Source organism: Nomascus leucogenys, chromosome 22a (assembly GCF_006542625.1).
Source record: "Nomascus leucogenys isolate Asia chromosome 22a, Asia_NLE_v1, whole genome shotgun sequence".
Taxonomy (NCBI): Eukaryota; Metazoa; Chordata; class Mammalia; order Primates; family Hylobatidae; genus Nomascus; species Nomascus leucogenys.
The window spans coordinates 128,815,985-128,832,401 of record NC_044402.1 but is presented as its reverse complement, the minus strand read 5'-3'; the positions used below and the strand labels follow the sequence as shown (position 1 = coordinate 128,832,401).

At 36.5% G+C, this 16,417-nt stretch overlaps 1 protein-coding gene across 5 annotated transcripts in view; it reads left to right on the top strand.

Annotated features, from left to right (window-relative positions):
• Window positions 1-16,417, top strand: part of SPHKAP (SPHK1 interactor, AKAP domain containing) — a 195,979-nt gene that overhangs the window by 20,448 nt on the left and 159,114 nt on the right. For 3 of the 5 annotated variants that reach the window (XM_030802758.1, XM_030802759.1, XM_030802760.1), the window contains exon 2: window positions 13,486-13,564. The exons of the other annotated variants lie outside the window; for them this stretch is intronic. In XM_030802758.1, coding sequence (XP_030658618.1) covers window positions 13,486-13,564 — 79 coding nt within the window. The remainder of the gene's footprint in view (window positions 1-13,485; window positions 13,565-16,417) is intronic. 5 annotated transcript variants of the gene reach the window in all.

Here is a 16,417-nt window from a genome sequence, read left to right as displayed (position 1 = left end):
TTCATAGGACATAAAAGCTTGGAGTCCAAGGAGGCAAAAACAAACAAACATTTCAATCAAGGGCAATTCGTAAGAGTGGATTAGATGTAATGTGGATTTGTACTTCTAAACAAACATCTATTTTATTTTATTTTGTTTTAAGTTCCGAGATGCATGTGCAGGATGTGCAGGTTTGTTACATAGATAAACGTGTGTCATGGTGATTTGCTGCACCTATCAACCCACCACCTAGATATTAAGCCCAGCATGCATTAACTATTTTTCCTGATGCTCTCCCTGCCCCCACCCATATGACAGTGTGTATTGTTCCCCTCCCTGTGTCCATGTGTTCTCATGGTTAAACTCCCACTTTTAAGTGAGAATATGCAGTGTTTGGTTTTCTGTTCCCTGAGCAAATATCTTATGAACACTTTTTTCTTCACTGATGGCTGAAACTCATGTAGCAAATGAAAATATCATTGTTTCTAGATTGGGCCAACTCAGTAGCCTCCCACTTACATCTACTCTGAACACCTCAAAGGTCTCATATGAGCTCACCTTGTCTTCCTATCCAGGCTTTTCCTGACTGTCACATTCTCTCACTGTCTATGCAGTAGCTAGACTGACCTACTTTTAGCTATTCCTGTCCACTGGGTCTCTTCACCTAGCTAATTCCTGTTCATCCTTTATAAGCCAGATTCCCAGTGAAGCTTTCCCTGGACTTCCTTTACTAAGTCAAATCCCTGCTAAGTATCAGTGCCTCACAGTTCATGACACTTATACATTTTTATTTGTTTATGTGATTATTTGTTTAACACCTGCCTTATCCACTCACTGTGAGCTTGTTGAAAGGAAGATTCATCTAAGTTTTGTCACTCTTGCATCTACAGCGCCTCATCGCATTTGACACAATGTCAGATCTAACAAATGTTTGTTAGACAAATAAATGAAACATAAATGGTATCTGGGCCAAGTTTACCTGTGACTGCAGAGAACTTAGATGCTAATATCTTATTTGGAAGGCCAAGAAAGTCAGTATAAGGAAAGGGGCACTGAGTCCAGAGCACTGAAAATAAGTATTTATTAACTCACAAATATGCAGAGGTTTAAAATATGTTGAAAAAGTTCACCTAAAAGCAGTCATTGTCCCATCAAGTATCTTTGACTGGTGATATGATTTAGCTGTGTCCCCACCCAAATCTCACCTTGTAGTTCCCCTAATCCCCAAGTGTCATGGGAGAGATCTGGTTGGAGGTAATTAAATCATAGGGGCGGTTACCCCCATGCTGCTGTTCTCATGATAGTGAGTGAGTTCTCACAAGGTCTGATGGTTTTATAAGGGGCTTTTCCCTCTTTGCTCGGCACTTCTCCATCCTGCCATCATGTGAAGAAGGACATGTTTCCTTCCCCTTCTGCCATGATTATAAGTTTCCTGAGGACTTATTCAGCCATTTGGAAATGTGAGTCAATTAAATCTCTTTCCTGTATAAATTACCCAGTCTCAGGCAGTTCTTTATAGCAGAGTGAGAACAGACTAATACAACTGGTATATAAAAGTTTACCCCTAACCAAGTAAATATATTAAAGTATTTCATTGAGAAGGTACTCACAGATCTAGCTAAAGAACATTTAAATTTTATAATCATGGGGAAGATGGACATGATTGGTACAGTATTCTACCTCCCCTGCTTCCATGCCAGATTCCACTGACAGCATCAATTCTCAGGTTCATTGAAAACACCAAATTAAGCTGAACTTCCTCCACTCTAATTTGTATTTTGGCTGGTTTCTGTCTTCTTCAAAGTGATGGAGGTTTTTCTGTTAAAGACCTTGTTTGGCAGCTGAGGGTAGGGAATGTCAGGTTCCCTTGACTTCCTCTCCAAATGAACAAGAAGCTCCTGGCTCCAGGCTCCTAGCCCCAGACCAGATTCCTAGTAGCAGTCAACAAACCACAGATCGGTCTGGAGGGAGATTGCAAAGATGCCCTCACATAAAAATTAGTTCCACAGACATAGTGATGATGACACAGAGGCAAAATACATAGTTCTCTGTGGTGAGAAACTAGAGCAGAGAGGAAGGGAAGGGCTTGATTATTGAAGCCCCCTGTAGTCTATAGAAGATGACCTTAATATGTCCCTCAGTTTGGCCAAACTTCACATATACTTCCTGACTCTAGGCCCAGACCTCTATTTTCTTAAAGCAGTTTCTCTAGAAAATGTGTAACTGTAAGTTATTTCTTTAACCTGTTGTGATATAAATCCTTTTAAAAGCCTCTTTTCAATTGTTTTTTCGGCCTATGTCTATGTGTTTGTTTGTTTTTTTAATACTTTAAGTTTTAGGGTACTGTCTTTCTTTAAAGACCCTGGAGCCACCTCCTTGAAATGCAAACATGCAGGGAGATAACACCCCATCTCCCGGTTTCTGTGGGAGGGTAGGAGCCTAACTTCTGTAGGTGCGTTGTTTCCAGTTGTAGTTTTGCAAGCCCCTCCTCTCATGAAGATATGAGAAAGCTTACTTTTCCTTTAGATAAGGCCAGTTAACAAACACAGATGGCCTACGGTTTTCATTCTTACCCCCAACCCTGCTCTTAAAAACTCCCCTGCTCTTTGTTTAAGCAGAAATGAGTTCCATTTCCTATTTAAGAAATGGAGTTCTCCTCCATTGCAATAGCCTCGAATAAAGTCTTTCTTATCTATTTAACTTTGGTGCAATTTTTGCCTTCACACCATATTTAGGAACCTGGACAATGTCTGAGTTAGTAGAGGCAGGGTGGGACAGCAGGGGAGAGCTCAGACTGGGGAGAGGATGGACCCTACAGTCCAGACCGGAACCCTGACTCCATCACAGCCCATTGGTAAATTACTTCATCCATCAGTCTTGGTTTCTTCATCTCTGCCACATAAGGAGGGACCGAATCCATTCAGTGATATTAAGAACAGAAAGAAGGGGATGGAATGCAAGACATATTTGGAGAGCAAAATTGGAAGTATTTGATATTTGACTGGGGTGAGAGAAAAGAGATTCAAGGGTAAATTCAATTTTTCTTTAGTTTAGATAACTTGGGCTAATTGTAATGCCAAAAACTGAGCAGCAAAGTCCTAGGGAAAGGCAGAGCAGACTGAAATAAGTTGTATTTGAAATAGATGTGAAATATATAGATGTAGCCATCCAACAGGCCATTGGGTATTCAAATCTGAAGCTCGGGGGAAAGATCTGCAGTGAGAATATAAATCTAGACTGAAAATCTTAGAGGTATGTGATCACTTGGGTGAATTGGTTAAGAATAGCTCTCCCTTTTTCATTCCCAATTCTATTCTTCTTGAATTTTGAATCTTTTTACATTTTTCTTATTTTCCCAGTGGGCCCCAATTTCACTCCATAGAATTGGCCAGAGAATTCAGTGTCTCAGACTTTGACCTTTCATACTCCAAGGACACAACTTAAACTTGTCTCTGGTTCTTCCCACTCGTGGCTACTTTAACCACTTTCAGACTGGAGCTGGGATGTAATTGCTCTCTTGGCACTACTCTAAGGGGTAAAATCACATAGACTATGCTAAAAAAAAAAGAGATAAGTAAATTACAATCACAATTATCTTATATATGTGTATTGTATTTTCACACAGCCTCTCTGGTCTTAAAAAGAGCAAAGTGTGTAAAGAATGCAGATAGTGGAAAATTTGGGCAGTAAATTGGAGTTGTTTGAATGTATGGTCAACATTGAACAGAATACTGATGAATTTCACTGAATAATGGCTCAATTCTCCATGCTGCTTTGCTTGAGTGCACAGTCATGGAAGAGATGAATCTGTGGGTTGTCCATTCTGCTGCACACTTCTTGACCTTTTCCAAGTGTGTCAGTCACAGTGAGCTTCATTAAGCTTGACATGCTGTTGTGCCCCTGGCATTTCCACATTGGTCTCATGCATTCTACAGCAGGCTAATAACCATGGCTTAATAAAAAGTAAAACTATCTAAAACTTGGTGCCTTGTTTTCTTGGTGACATTTTTTTTCTTTTAAGACCCATAATGATCCAACTTAAACAAAACAACTACTACACCTTTGTGGCCACCTAAACAGTCTGAAAATATTTCGCCCTCTGTGTTTTACTTCTAAAACTCTCCAATGAAGGCATTTCCTGCAATTGTAAAACAGATTCATGTACTACCCCTTAGCTTTCTTCCGTAAGCTTCCCTGCAAAATCACACCTCCTTTACTCATACTCATACTCATAAACCAAGGTAGTAGAAGTGCCTGCAATGAGACAAATAGACTCAGAATCCCTCTGAAAGAGAAGTCTACTAGAAAAACGACAACTAAAAAGGAGGAATAACAGGTATTCTATTGCTAATTATCCAGCTGCTCCATTCCATTCTTATTAATTGAGTCCTGCCTTTTTCTTTTTTGAGGCTGTGAGTAGAAAACCTTGGAATATTCAGATATACATTCAATCTTTCAGATTATTTGAATTTTTATTTCCATGATATTCAATATTCACCTCTCTGGAAACATGTAATTTACTTTTGGTGCTGTGTAGGCAGTATTTTGTAATGGAAAAATCCCAAGGCATAAAATTGAAAGACCTGGGTTTTAAGAGCATATTCTATGTCCTACTGCGTGACTTTGGCAACATTAGTTGACTACCCTGAATGTGTTTATTAATGTTTCCTGACCTGATTCTTATTATTTGTGTACAAACTATCAACTTATGTGAAAATACTTACTTTATAAGAGTAATATTCAAATGTTATTTTCCTTCATATCTTACATATTTTACTTTTATTTATTTTATTGCTTTTCTGTCTCTCTTCTCCAGTACAACATAAACTCCATGAAGGTAGGGATGTTTGTTTGCTTTATTTACTGCAGTATCTTGAGCTCCTTGCATAGTGCTTGCTGCCCAGTAGCTGTATTAATCTGTTCTCAAGCAGCTAATAAAGACATACCTAAGACTGGGTAATTTATGAAGGAAAGAGGTTTAATTGATTCACAGTTCCATATGGCTGGGGAGGCCTCACAATCATGGCAGAGGGCAAAGAGGAGCAAAGCCACGTCTTACATGGTGACAAGCAAAGAAGGCATGTTCAAGGGACCTCCCCTTTATAAAGCCATCAGACCTCGTGAGACTTAGTCGCCATCACAAGAACAGTACAGAAAAGACCTACTCCTATGATTCAATTACCTCTCACAGGGTCCCTCCCACAACACATGGGAATTATGGGAGCTACAAGTCAAGATGAGATTTGGGTGGGGACACAGCCAAACCATATCAGTAGCTATTTGTTGAAAGAATAAAAGAATGAACATGCATACAAATTTCTACTTGGTTTTACAATTGCTTAGGAAGGATTATGTTCTTTCTGATTGTTGTACTTTTAAGTTGTTTATGGAACTGTTAACAAATCATTAGAAAGACATCCCATTTTGATTGAGTGTTTAAGGAGAAATGAAATGCTTGTGTATTTATAGAAGACTTTACCTCAAAAAATGAGGAGCTTAGAAATAAATTTCAATCAGTGACAAGAAGGCCCGGGACATATAACCATGGTGATTTATTGTTGCACTGGTAATTTTGCTTAAAGCAATAAACTTCATTCCATCTACAGTGGAGAAGAATTGAGCCAGTACATTAGGAACACTAATAAAAATAAAGCATCCTCTCAGTTCCTGTGGCTATTCTATCACAATTGGAATGTAACTACATGTGAAACATATATGTCTGATTTGGGGGTCAATTTTAATGTCAACACTAGAAGTATATATAAAAGATCTTATTACAAAGTAGGTCTTGAGGGAAAAATAAAAGAGTCTTGTTCTCTTAGTTGGCACATCTTAGTTTAAGTCCTTCACAAGGGAAGACATTTCTAACCACAATGCTCTTCTATATAGGACACATTCAGTTCCACTCTGCCTAGAAGCTGGCTAATAAACTGGATGGCCTGCTGAGCTTTCTCCCTGAGCTACAACAAACACCAGCTCCTAAATTTTGAGGTTTTTCTTTGTCCTCTTTGCTTGTATCACATAGAAGCTCTCTTGCCTGTTTGCAACTATAATTTGCAATAAATATTACGTTTACAGGATTTCTCTTAGAGACATATGTATAGCACTTTTGGACATTTTAGGAATAAGAGAATCATTGTTTTAAAGTACTAAGACATCTGGAAGTCTCTTTACATAATCACCATAGTTGGACTTGCTCACTTTTTGCTCTTAGTTCAGTTTTCTCAGTGGCATCTAATGAGGCAACAGCATAAACCTGCTGTGCCAATGGCTATATTGTCCTAATAATGATGAAACACCTCATCTGCTCAGCCTCAGGAAAATTTCATGCTCTGCTTCCTCCAGAAAAGATGAAATGTGGTTTCCAGGAACAAGTCAAAGTTTCTTGAACCTTGGCTATTTGGAAATATATGGAGTTTTAAAACCCGAAACACATACTTATATCATATTTGGTTTATGGTCTTTTTAGTGAGTAAACTTTTTCTGTTTTTATGATTTATATGGGGCATAACGCTTAAGGTTGCCATTAATAATAGTTGCATATAGCTTGTGGCTGTTTAATTATCTCCATTTCAATTATTTTATTACTCAATTACTTTATTAACGATCTACCTTTAGCAAGCAAATAATTCTTACTCCATGAACTTTTGTCTCACCCAAAAAAAATGAACAGTGGTAACTGCTGAATGAATAAAAAGGGTAATCGTTGTTAACCATTAAACAGACGTACTGGTCCCATCTCAGGTATTGATTTCATCTTCTGAAAGAAAATGAATTGGGCAAAGGTACAGCTAGGAACTAAATAAGAAAACTTTCAGTGAAACCACAATAATTGAGATTAACTTGGATGAAAAAGTATAATTAAACACCTTGCTAATGCCTAATGGTACCTGGGAAATGCATTGTAATTAGAAATATAACTTACACAAAAAGGAGGAATGTTGCTATACCATTTTTTAAAAATGGTTTTCCTGGATGAGTTAAATAATAACCCTTGTGAATGGGTAATGGGCTTAAAAATAGTTTATTTACGGCTGGGTGAGGTGACTTAAGCCTGTAATCCCAGCACTTTGGGAGGCCGAGGTGGGCGGATCACGAGGTCAGGAGATCAAGACCATCCTGGCTAACATGGTGAAACCCTGTCTCTATTAAAAATACAAAAAAAAAAAAAAATTAGCCGGGCATAGTGTTGGGCACCTGTAGTCCCAGCTACTCGGGAGGCTGAGGCAGGAGAATGGCGTGAACCCGGGAGGCGGAGCTTACAGTGAGCCTAGACTGCGCCACTGCACTCCAGCCTGGGCAACAGAGCGAGACTCCATCTCAAAAAAAAAAAAAAAAAAAAAAAAAAAAATATATATATATATATATATGTATATATAAATATATATATATATATGTATATATAAATATATACATATATAGTTTATTTACAAAGTATACAAAAATAGAATTTAATAAGCAATATTGACTATTCTAATTTCTAAAGTGCTGTCCAAATTAAAACTACCATTCTTAACTAATTTTTTTCTTCAAATATAAAAATTAAGGGGAATCCTATAAAATCTCCCTAATATTCTTTACAAGTTAAGAATGTTTTCAATGTTGATTTGGCTCATATACTTTCTTTTCATGAAATGGAAAATGCAGGTATGTTTTCCCCTTGTAAGCGCAATGTCTTTAAACATTACAGTTTAGGACTTACATGAAGATTTGCATTTTGTCTGTCATTTTATTAATTATTTATTTATTTATTTTTGGTTGAGAGAATTTATGTGAGAAAAGAGAAAGTAGATGATTGATTCTATTTTTCATTTTTGCATCTCATTCTAAAACCTGATCGTTTTTAAATTACTTTTTTAACTGAGCGAGAGTGAGGAGTCATCAAAGATTGACATCCTATTTGCCATCCTTCCCTATCCAACTACTTCTGGTTCTTTCTGGGAAGCTTTTCAGGCAATAGGCCAGTTCTGTCTAATTTAGTCTTTTCTGCTCACAAATATTATTAAGTCTCTCTTATGCTATCCACATTTTTCTTTAAGCCTGCTGGTGTTATCCTTCTCTGTGTTTTTCCCAACATTGTCAGATAAATGTTAAATGCCTGTGAATTTCTGTTCCAGAAATATGACAAAATTATTCATCAGTCCTCTTGCTGAAAATGACTAAAATTGCAAAAAAAAATTTTTTTAACATTTTTAGAGTATTGAAAAATTGATAAGAAAATAAGGAATTACCGGCTAAATATCATCAGACCACCAAAGATAAACAGAAAATCTTAAATATCAGCCAGAATAAAAGATACATGACCTTTTAAAAAAATAACTAGACTCATACTTGACTTCACAGAAATAACAATGGAATTCCAAAGTTAGTAAAGTGATACTTTCAACATGCTGAAGGAAAATAATTGCAGTTTAGAATTCCATATCAGTGAAGAGATCTTGCAAGAATAACTAAAGATATTTTTATATAGACAAAAACTGAGAAAGTTACTTCTCACTGAAGAATATTACACAGGATTTACTTCAAGCCAAAGAAAGACAATCTCAGATATGATGTCTGAAATACAAAAAGAAATAAAGAATGAAGAAAGTTTTAAATATTCAGCAAATCTAAGCAAATAATGATTGTATAAAACAATATTAATAATAACCTGTGGGGTCAAAAATAATAAAAATGTAGGCAATAATGTAAGTTAGGAGGGTGCATTAGTCCGTTTTCACACTGCTGATAAAGACACACCTGAGACTGGGTAATTTAAAAAGAAAAAGAGATTTAATTGACTCACAGTTCCATGTGGCTGGGGAGGCCTCAAAATCATGGTGTAAGATGAAAGGCACATCTTACATGGCAGCAGACAAGAGAGAATGAGAACCAAGTGAAAGGGGAAACCCCTTATAAAACCATCAGACCTCGTGAGACTTACTACCACAAGAACAGTTACAGGGGAAACTCCCTCCATGATTCAATTATCTTCCACTGGGTCCCCCCTCCAGAGACATGGGAATTATGGGAGCTATAATTCAAGATGAGATTTGGGTAGGGACACAGCCAAACCACATTAGGGGAGTTAAAATGTTCTAAGATCCTTGTATTTACCAGGAGGAGGATAAAAATGTTAATTAGTTTTAGAACATGATAAGGTAAGTATACATATTATATTTTTAGGATAACTACTAAAAGAAAAAAAAGAAGGTATAACTTCCACACTAGGCCAAAAAATAATAAAACTTGATTAATGCAACTGAAGAAAGAATATAAAGAAGAGATGGGATCAGAGGAAAGCAGACATTAAATGGACCCAAATACATCAGCAGTTACATTAACAGTAAATGAACTAAATGCTGCAAATAAAATACAAAGATCATCAACTGGATTTTTTAAAAAATTAAACAAAGTAAGACATATTTAAAACATGAAATACTAATAAGTATGGAAAAATATATATCATCCAATGGCTAACCAAAGAAAACATTCACCTGGGCAAAAGGAACTTTAAAACGGAAAGACATTGCTAGAAATAAAGTATAATGGTAAAGACCTACATTGCCAGCAAGATATGTTATTTTAAGTTTCTATTCACCTAATAAAATTCCCTCAAAAATAAAATAGCAAAATCAAACAGAATTACAAGAAGAAATTATTCAAAAATTCAAGGACTTCATGTCTAAAACACCAAAAGCAATGGCAACAAAAGCCAAAATTGACAAATGGGATCTAATTAAACTAAAGAGCTTCTGCACAGCAAAGGAAACTACCATCAGAGTGAACAGGCAACCTACAGAATGGGAGAAAATTTTTGCAACCTACTCATCTGACAAAGGGCTAATATCCAGAATCTACAATGAACTCAAACAAATTGACAAGAAAAAAACAAACAACCCCATCAAAAAGTGGGCAAAGGACATGAACAGACACTTCTCAAAAGAAGACATTCATGCAGCCAAAAAACACATGAAGAAATGCTCATCATCACTGGCCATCAGAGAAATGCAAATCAAAACCACAGTGAGATACCATCTCACACCAGTTAGAATGGCTAGCATTAAAAAATCAGGAAACAACAGGTGCTGGAGAGGATGTGGAGAAATAGGAACACTTTTACACTGTTGGTGGGACTGTAAACTAGTTCAACCATTGTGGAAGTCAGTGTGGCGATTCCTCAGGGATCTCGAACTAGAAATACCATTTGACCCAGCCATCCCATTACTGGGTATATACCCAAAGGACTATAAATCATGCTGCTATAAAGACACATGCACACGTATGTTTATTGCGGCACTATTCACAATAGCAAAGAGTTGGAACCAACCCAAATGTCCAACAACGATAGACTGGATTAAGAAAATGTGGCACATATACACCATGGAATACTATGCAGGCATAAAAAATGATGAGTTCATGTCCTTTGTAGGGACATGGATGAAACTGGAAAATATCATTCTCAGTAAACTATCGCAAGGACAAAAAACCAAACACCGCATGTTCTCACTCATAGGTGGGAATTGAACAATGAGAACTCATGGACACAGGAAGGGGAATATCACACTCCGGGGACTGTTGTGGGGTGGGGGGAGGGGGGAGGGACAGCATTAGGAGATATACCTAATGCTAAATGACGAGTTAATGGGTGCAGGAAATCAACATGGCACATGGATACATATGTAACAAACCTGCACATTGTGCACATGTACCCTAAAACCTAAAGTATAATAATAAAAAAAATAAAAAATAATAAAATAAAATAAAATAAAGAACTTTGAAGATTTGTATGTCACAACCAGCTTAACTTAATGTACCTATATAGAATACTACAACCAAAACCTTTAGAAAGTATGTAACATTTACAGAAATTGGCCACGCATAGTGGAGAGTAAAGCAATTCTCAACAAATACCAAGGATTAATGTCATGTGAAACATGTTATCTGAGTACAATACAATTCAACTAGAAATAAAGACAAATTGAAAATTTCTAAATGGATAAAAAATTTTAAATACCCTTTTACTAGCATACACAGCTACAAAACTGTAATGAAAAGTAGAAAGTAATTTGAATTTAAGGATAATAAAAATTCCACATTTCAAAACCTGTAGAATGAAGATAAAGCCATTTTAAGAGAAAAGCATATAGCCCTAAAAGTGTACTTTTTTTAAAAAAAAGGCTAAAGATAATACTAAATATAATAAGCACCTATCCTCTGAGATTTCAAAAACAACAACAAAATAACTCCAAAGAAAGTAAAGAAAGGAAATGATAATAAGACCTGAAATTAATACAAGAAAAAATAACCAGCCTTGCAACAGAGTGAGATACCATCACTAAAAAAAAAATTTTTTTAAACTATCTATGCATGGTGGTGCTTACCTGTACTGCCAACTACTGCGAGGCTGAGGTATGAGGATTGCTTGAGCCAAGGAGATCGAGGCTGTGATGAGCCATGATGGCACCACCGCACTCCAGCCCGGGCGACAGAATGAGACCCTGTCTCCAAAAAAAGAAACATAGACTATGGAGAATAAATGAATCAAAAGTTGGTTCTTTGAAAATACAAATCAAATTGACAAATGCCTGGTATCCTTAATTTTAAAAGAGGGGTGGAAGCCCATAAAACAATGATAAAAATGAAAAAAGTAAACATCATTATAGATATTACAGACAAAAGTATTATTAATAATATAACATTATTAAAATGTTATGTTGATACATAAAAATAAGATTTAGATAAAACAGGCAATTTTGAGTACAAATATAACTTACTAAAGTAACTCAAGAAGAAATGGAAACCACGAATAGTCTATAGACATTAATTTGATTCTGTGATCAAAAACCTTCCAACAGAAAATTTCTACTCCCAGATAGCTTTACAGGAGAATTCTGCCAAATATTTGATAAATAGGTAATTCCAATAGTGTACAAATTCTCCCAGCAAGTAGAAAAACAGAAATGTCCTGAATTAGCTTGACAGGGGAACAAAGGAAATATAGCAAGTCTCATTCATGATCAGAGGAATAGCTGCCCAACCAAAATATTAGAAAGTTGGGTTCCACAACGTGTGAAAAAGATAATATTGTTATAAAACTGAGTTTATCTCAGGAATTCAAGCCTGGTTTAACATTAGAAAATCAACTATTACAATCAATCAAATTAACAAATAAAATTAAAGCACTAGAAAACCACAGACAGACAAGAACTTCCTTAACTTAATAAACAGCATCTACAGAAACCTATAGCAAGCATAATACATGGTGGTGCAACTTTAAGGATTTTTGCATTACTCTATTCAACTTTTCCTGAAGGTCCTAGCCCAAGCAGTAAAGCAAAAATGAGAAACAAACAGTAAAACATTTAGAAAGGAAGAAACCAAATCTGAGCATTTCCAGTTTATTTGATTGTGTACATAGAAAATCAAAAATAATCTGCAGATAAATTATGCATTATTAGACTGAATAAATAAATTTAGGATGGTTGCTGAATATAAATCAGAAAATTTACATAAATAATATTTTTTCATATGAGTCACAAACAAAAAGGGAAAATTTTAAAAAGGAAACCATTGATAATGCTGTCAATAAATATGAAATTTCTAGGAGTAAATCTAAAAAAAGCATGCAAGACCTTTCCAGAGAGAATTATAAATGGCTTAGATTGGAGATCCTCTTCTGTGGCTACAGATGGTTGCTCCTTCATCCCTAGTGCTCTCTTCCCCAATCCCTCCACACAAGGCAGGTATCCTGCCTTTATGTCTCTGATATTGTACTACCTTCTCTGGCATTCTCATTCACAAGGTAAAATTGTATTGAATTGTAATGATTTACCAGTGACTATCAGGCAATGAGATGCAAAGATAATTTCGCTGACTACATCTTATTCACTTCTTGCTTCTATATACATTGATATTATTGATTTTTTCATAATTATAATGACTTTTTAGCTTTTGAGATTTGAAGTAATATCCTATTGATCTGCATGATTTGCATTGCAAAAAAGAACCAGAGCATGCCTTACAGGTGAGCTTTGTGTAGAGACTTAAAGTAAACAAGTCATACAAAAAGCTGAAATAAATGTTCATAAACTATGTGGTCTTAAAATTCTCTCTACTAGAATATTAAGCCTGAGAAACACAAAGTGTGTTTCTTACCCAGATATTCACAAAACAAATTGGAAGGCCCTGAAAGTTTTAACCACATGATGTAAATTACCTTTTTAATGCATCAATTACATGAAGCTCGATCAGATACAAATCCAGCGTATTACCCAAGACAGATGATATCTGGAAATAATCTGCAAACTTTCAACTCTTTCCTGAGTTTTAACAAAATTATTACATCCTCACCATCTAGCTACTTGTGTTCTTTTTAAAACAGCATGGTGAGATCTGCATCTTTCCTCTTAAATAACACTAAAACTTCTGTTTCTTTTTTTCCCCCTACCCTCTCCTCTCTTGCTTCCTCTCCAAATCTGCTGGTGTTTGTAACTCCCTTATTGTGGGTGTGGTCCTCTCCGTCAGCCATGTGGGTAGTTGAACCAAACTCACCTACCTGCCTCTCTGCTGCCTTGCCCACCAGGAGACACTCCCAGGAATCCAGGTTGGTTGTGGGGTGTGGGGTGTGGGGTCCAGGGAATTACAAAGCCAAGTCGTGCTTAGAGCCTCCTCTTCCATTCCAGCATCCCATGAGCCCTCTGGGATCCCAGGTCTCAGGTTTTGGCCCTGCCCTTGCAAGCTTCCTTGTTTAGGGAACTTCAGCCAGACAGCAAACTGTGCTGCACACCTTACCTCTTCTTTACTATCAAATTTTACCGATTCTGTGTGATCCTACTACCTTCATCTAGCTTAGATGACTGTAAGGAATTAGGGATTTCAGCACAAGACTAGACATTTTCAATTAGGCAGAGCATTCCTCATTCCTCAAATGTCAAAAGGTGGATGGTTTTCTACTTGCATGGAAACCTAGGACTGGCGGTGTGTTTGGGGGATACCCCTCAATGACCCAAGTATCCCTCTTCTCTCAACAAGAGTAGCCATACAACCTGGTGCAGCCAGAGAGGCAGCTTCTTGTGCTAACCCTCACTCGTGTCTGCATTGCTCTTCTCTGGGCTCCAATATCTCAATAAAACCAGAGCACCCCCAAGAAAAACCGTTCCAAAGACAGTATGGGACAAAAGTACCTTGTATTCTGTGAGGAAAACAGGGCGTCCAGGAAAGAGCACAGGCTGGAGTCAGTTTCGTCTACGTTCGGATTCCAAATTAAGCCTCTTGATTAAATGCAACTGAGTAAACCAAGTTGCACTTGATTAAGTGCAACTGAGTAGGTTCGGATTCCAAATTAAGCCTCTTGATTAAGTGCAACTGAGTAAATGCTAAGCCTGAGTCTCATTCTCCTTAGAAATGTAACAGTCGAATAGCACCTCCCCTCCTGTGATGCTGTGAGGATTTAAAGTGGCAAATATAAAAATCCTGTCACAATGACTGGGGCAAAATAGGTGCTCTATAAAGTATGTTTATTACCATTGACTGAAGTTATCTCCCTTTGGTAACAACAAATCTTGTAAAGTGAATCATATGAGTCCCGTTTAACAGATGAGGAAACTGAAGCTCCGGGAGATTAAGGAATTTTCCCAAGGTCAAACTCTTAAAAGTGACAGTCGGGACCCAAGTTCCAGTCTTCTGACTTCTACATAGTAGCATCTTCACCACACCTTATGGCGTAAGAAATTTTCACACTTTGACATATTTACATTAACTGCCAGTCTTCTCAGGTGGCATATATATTTAATGTGTAGATACTGTTATACATTGCCTCATTAATTCTACTGGTTTTAAATATTGCAATTGTAAACTATATCATCTTGTATTGATTTTTAAAAAACAGAAAATATGAGATTTCCACTCATGGTTTATATATATGATTTCTACTTATCTGATAGATTCATTAACATTGGTATCTCAGGACTATAGACTCTCACAGACAAAAGCATGGAGTTATAATTAAAAGTTCATCTTTATTAACTTACTTAAAGATAAATCACAAGATTTTTTAAGTGGTGCCATTATTGACCCTACCACATTTATGGAGCACTGACTAATTGTCAGGCATTGCCCTAAGTATATTGTGGAGTTCAATAGTGAATCAGATATTCTTTTCATCGCAAGAACTAAATAACAAATTTAGAAATAAAATATGGCAATTTTAATTCAACTCCACCTAAATTGGAAAATCCCCCTTCCTTCAATCTAAAATGCAAATGTACCTTAAGATGGAGATTGGTACATATTAACATTGAGGGGTGAAGATATAATTACTGAATTTTATTTTTATAGATATTGTCTCCAAGAGGAAGAAAATATCCAATTCTTTGTCAGATGCATAAGTAGCTTTCTGGCACTATTCACAATAGCTAAGACATGGAATGAACTTATATGCCCATCAATGACAGATTGGTTAAAGAAAATGTGGTACATATACACCATGGAATATTATGCAGTCATTAACAAAGAAAAGGTCATGTCTTTTGTGGGAACACGGATGGAACTGGAGGCTATTATCCTTAGCAAACTAATACAGGAACAGAAAACCAAATACTGCATGTTCTCACTTATCAATGATGAGAACACATGGACACAAAGAAGGAAACAACAGCCAATGGTGTTAATTTGAGAGTGGAGGAGGAAAAGGAGCAGAAAAAATAACTATTGGGTACTGGGCTTAATACCTGGGTGCTGAAATAATCTGTATACAAACTCCCATGACACAAGTTTACCTATGTAACAAACCTTCACGTGTAACCCCAAACCTGAAATAAAAGTTAAAAAAAAATAGTAATAAGTAGCTTGCTAGAGGATTTTTAGGACAGTGAAAATACTCTCACTCTGTTTAATACTATAATGGTGGATATATGTGTCACTTTTCCAAACCTATAGAATACACAAGGCCAAAAGTGAGCGCTAATGTGAACTGTGGGCATTGGGTGATTACGATGTGACAGTGGGGGTTCATCCATTGTAACAAATGTACCACTATGGTTGGGGATATTGACAATGGGAAGGATGTGTGTGGAGGAGCAGGGGGTACATGGGAACTCTCCGGACCTTCCTGTTAAATTTGCTGTGAACCTAAAATTGCTCTAAACATAGTTTTGAAAAAAAAAGAAAACCAAACAATTTCTCTAATGCAAAAGGCAAAAACAAAAGCAAAAAAAATCTGAGGGGAGAAAACCTAAGATGAAAAATACATCTGGGATGTTTGTTATCCAGGGATCATGTAATTAAATATTTTCCAGGCCAATGATTGTAATGAAAAGGAGTAGGCTCACAAGCCACACTTTAGAGGGGTCCTGAGTTTGCCAGTTACTGCCCAGTGTAGCCCCATTTACCACATTTTCCAGAGAAGACAGAAACTCAGTATTTTTTAGGTACATTCTTTCAGTCTTCAATTGTTATC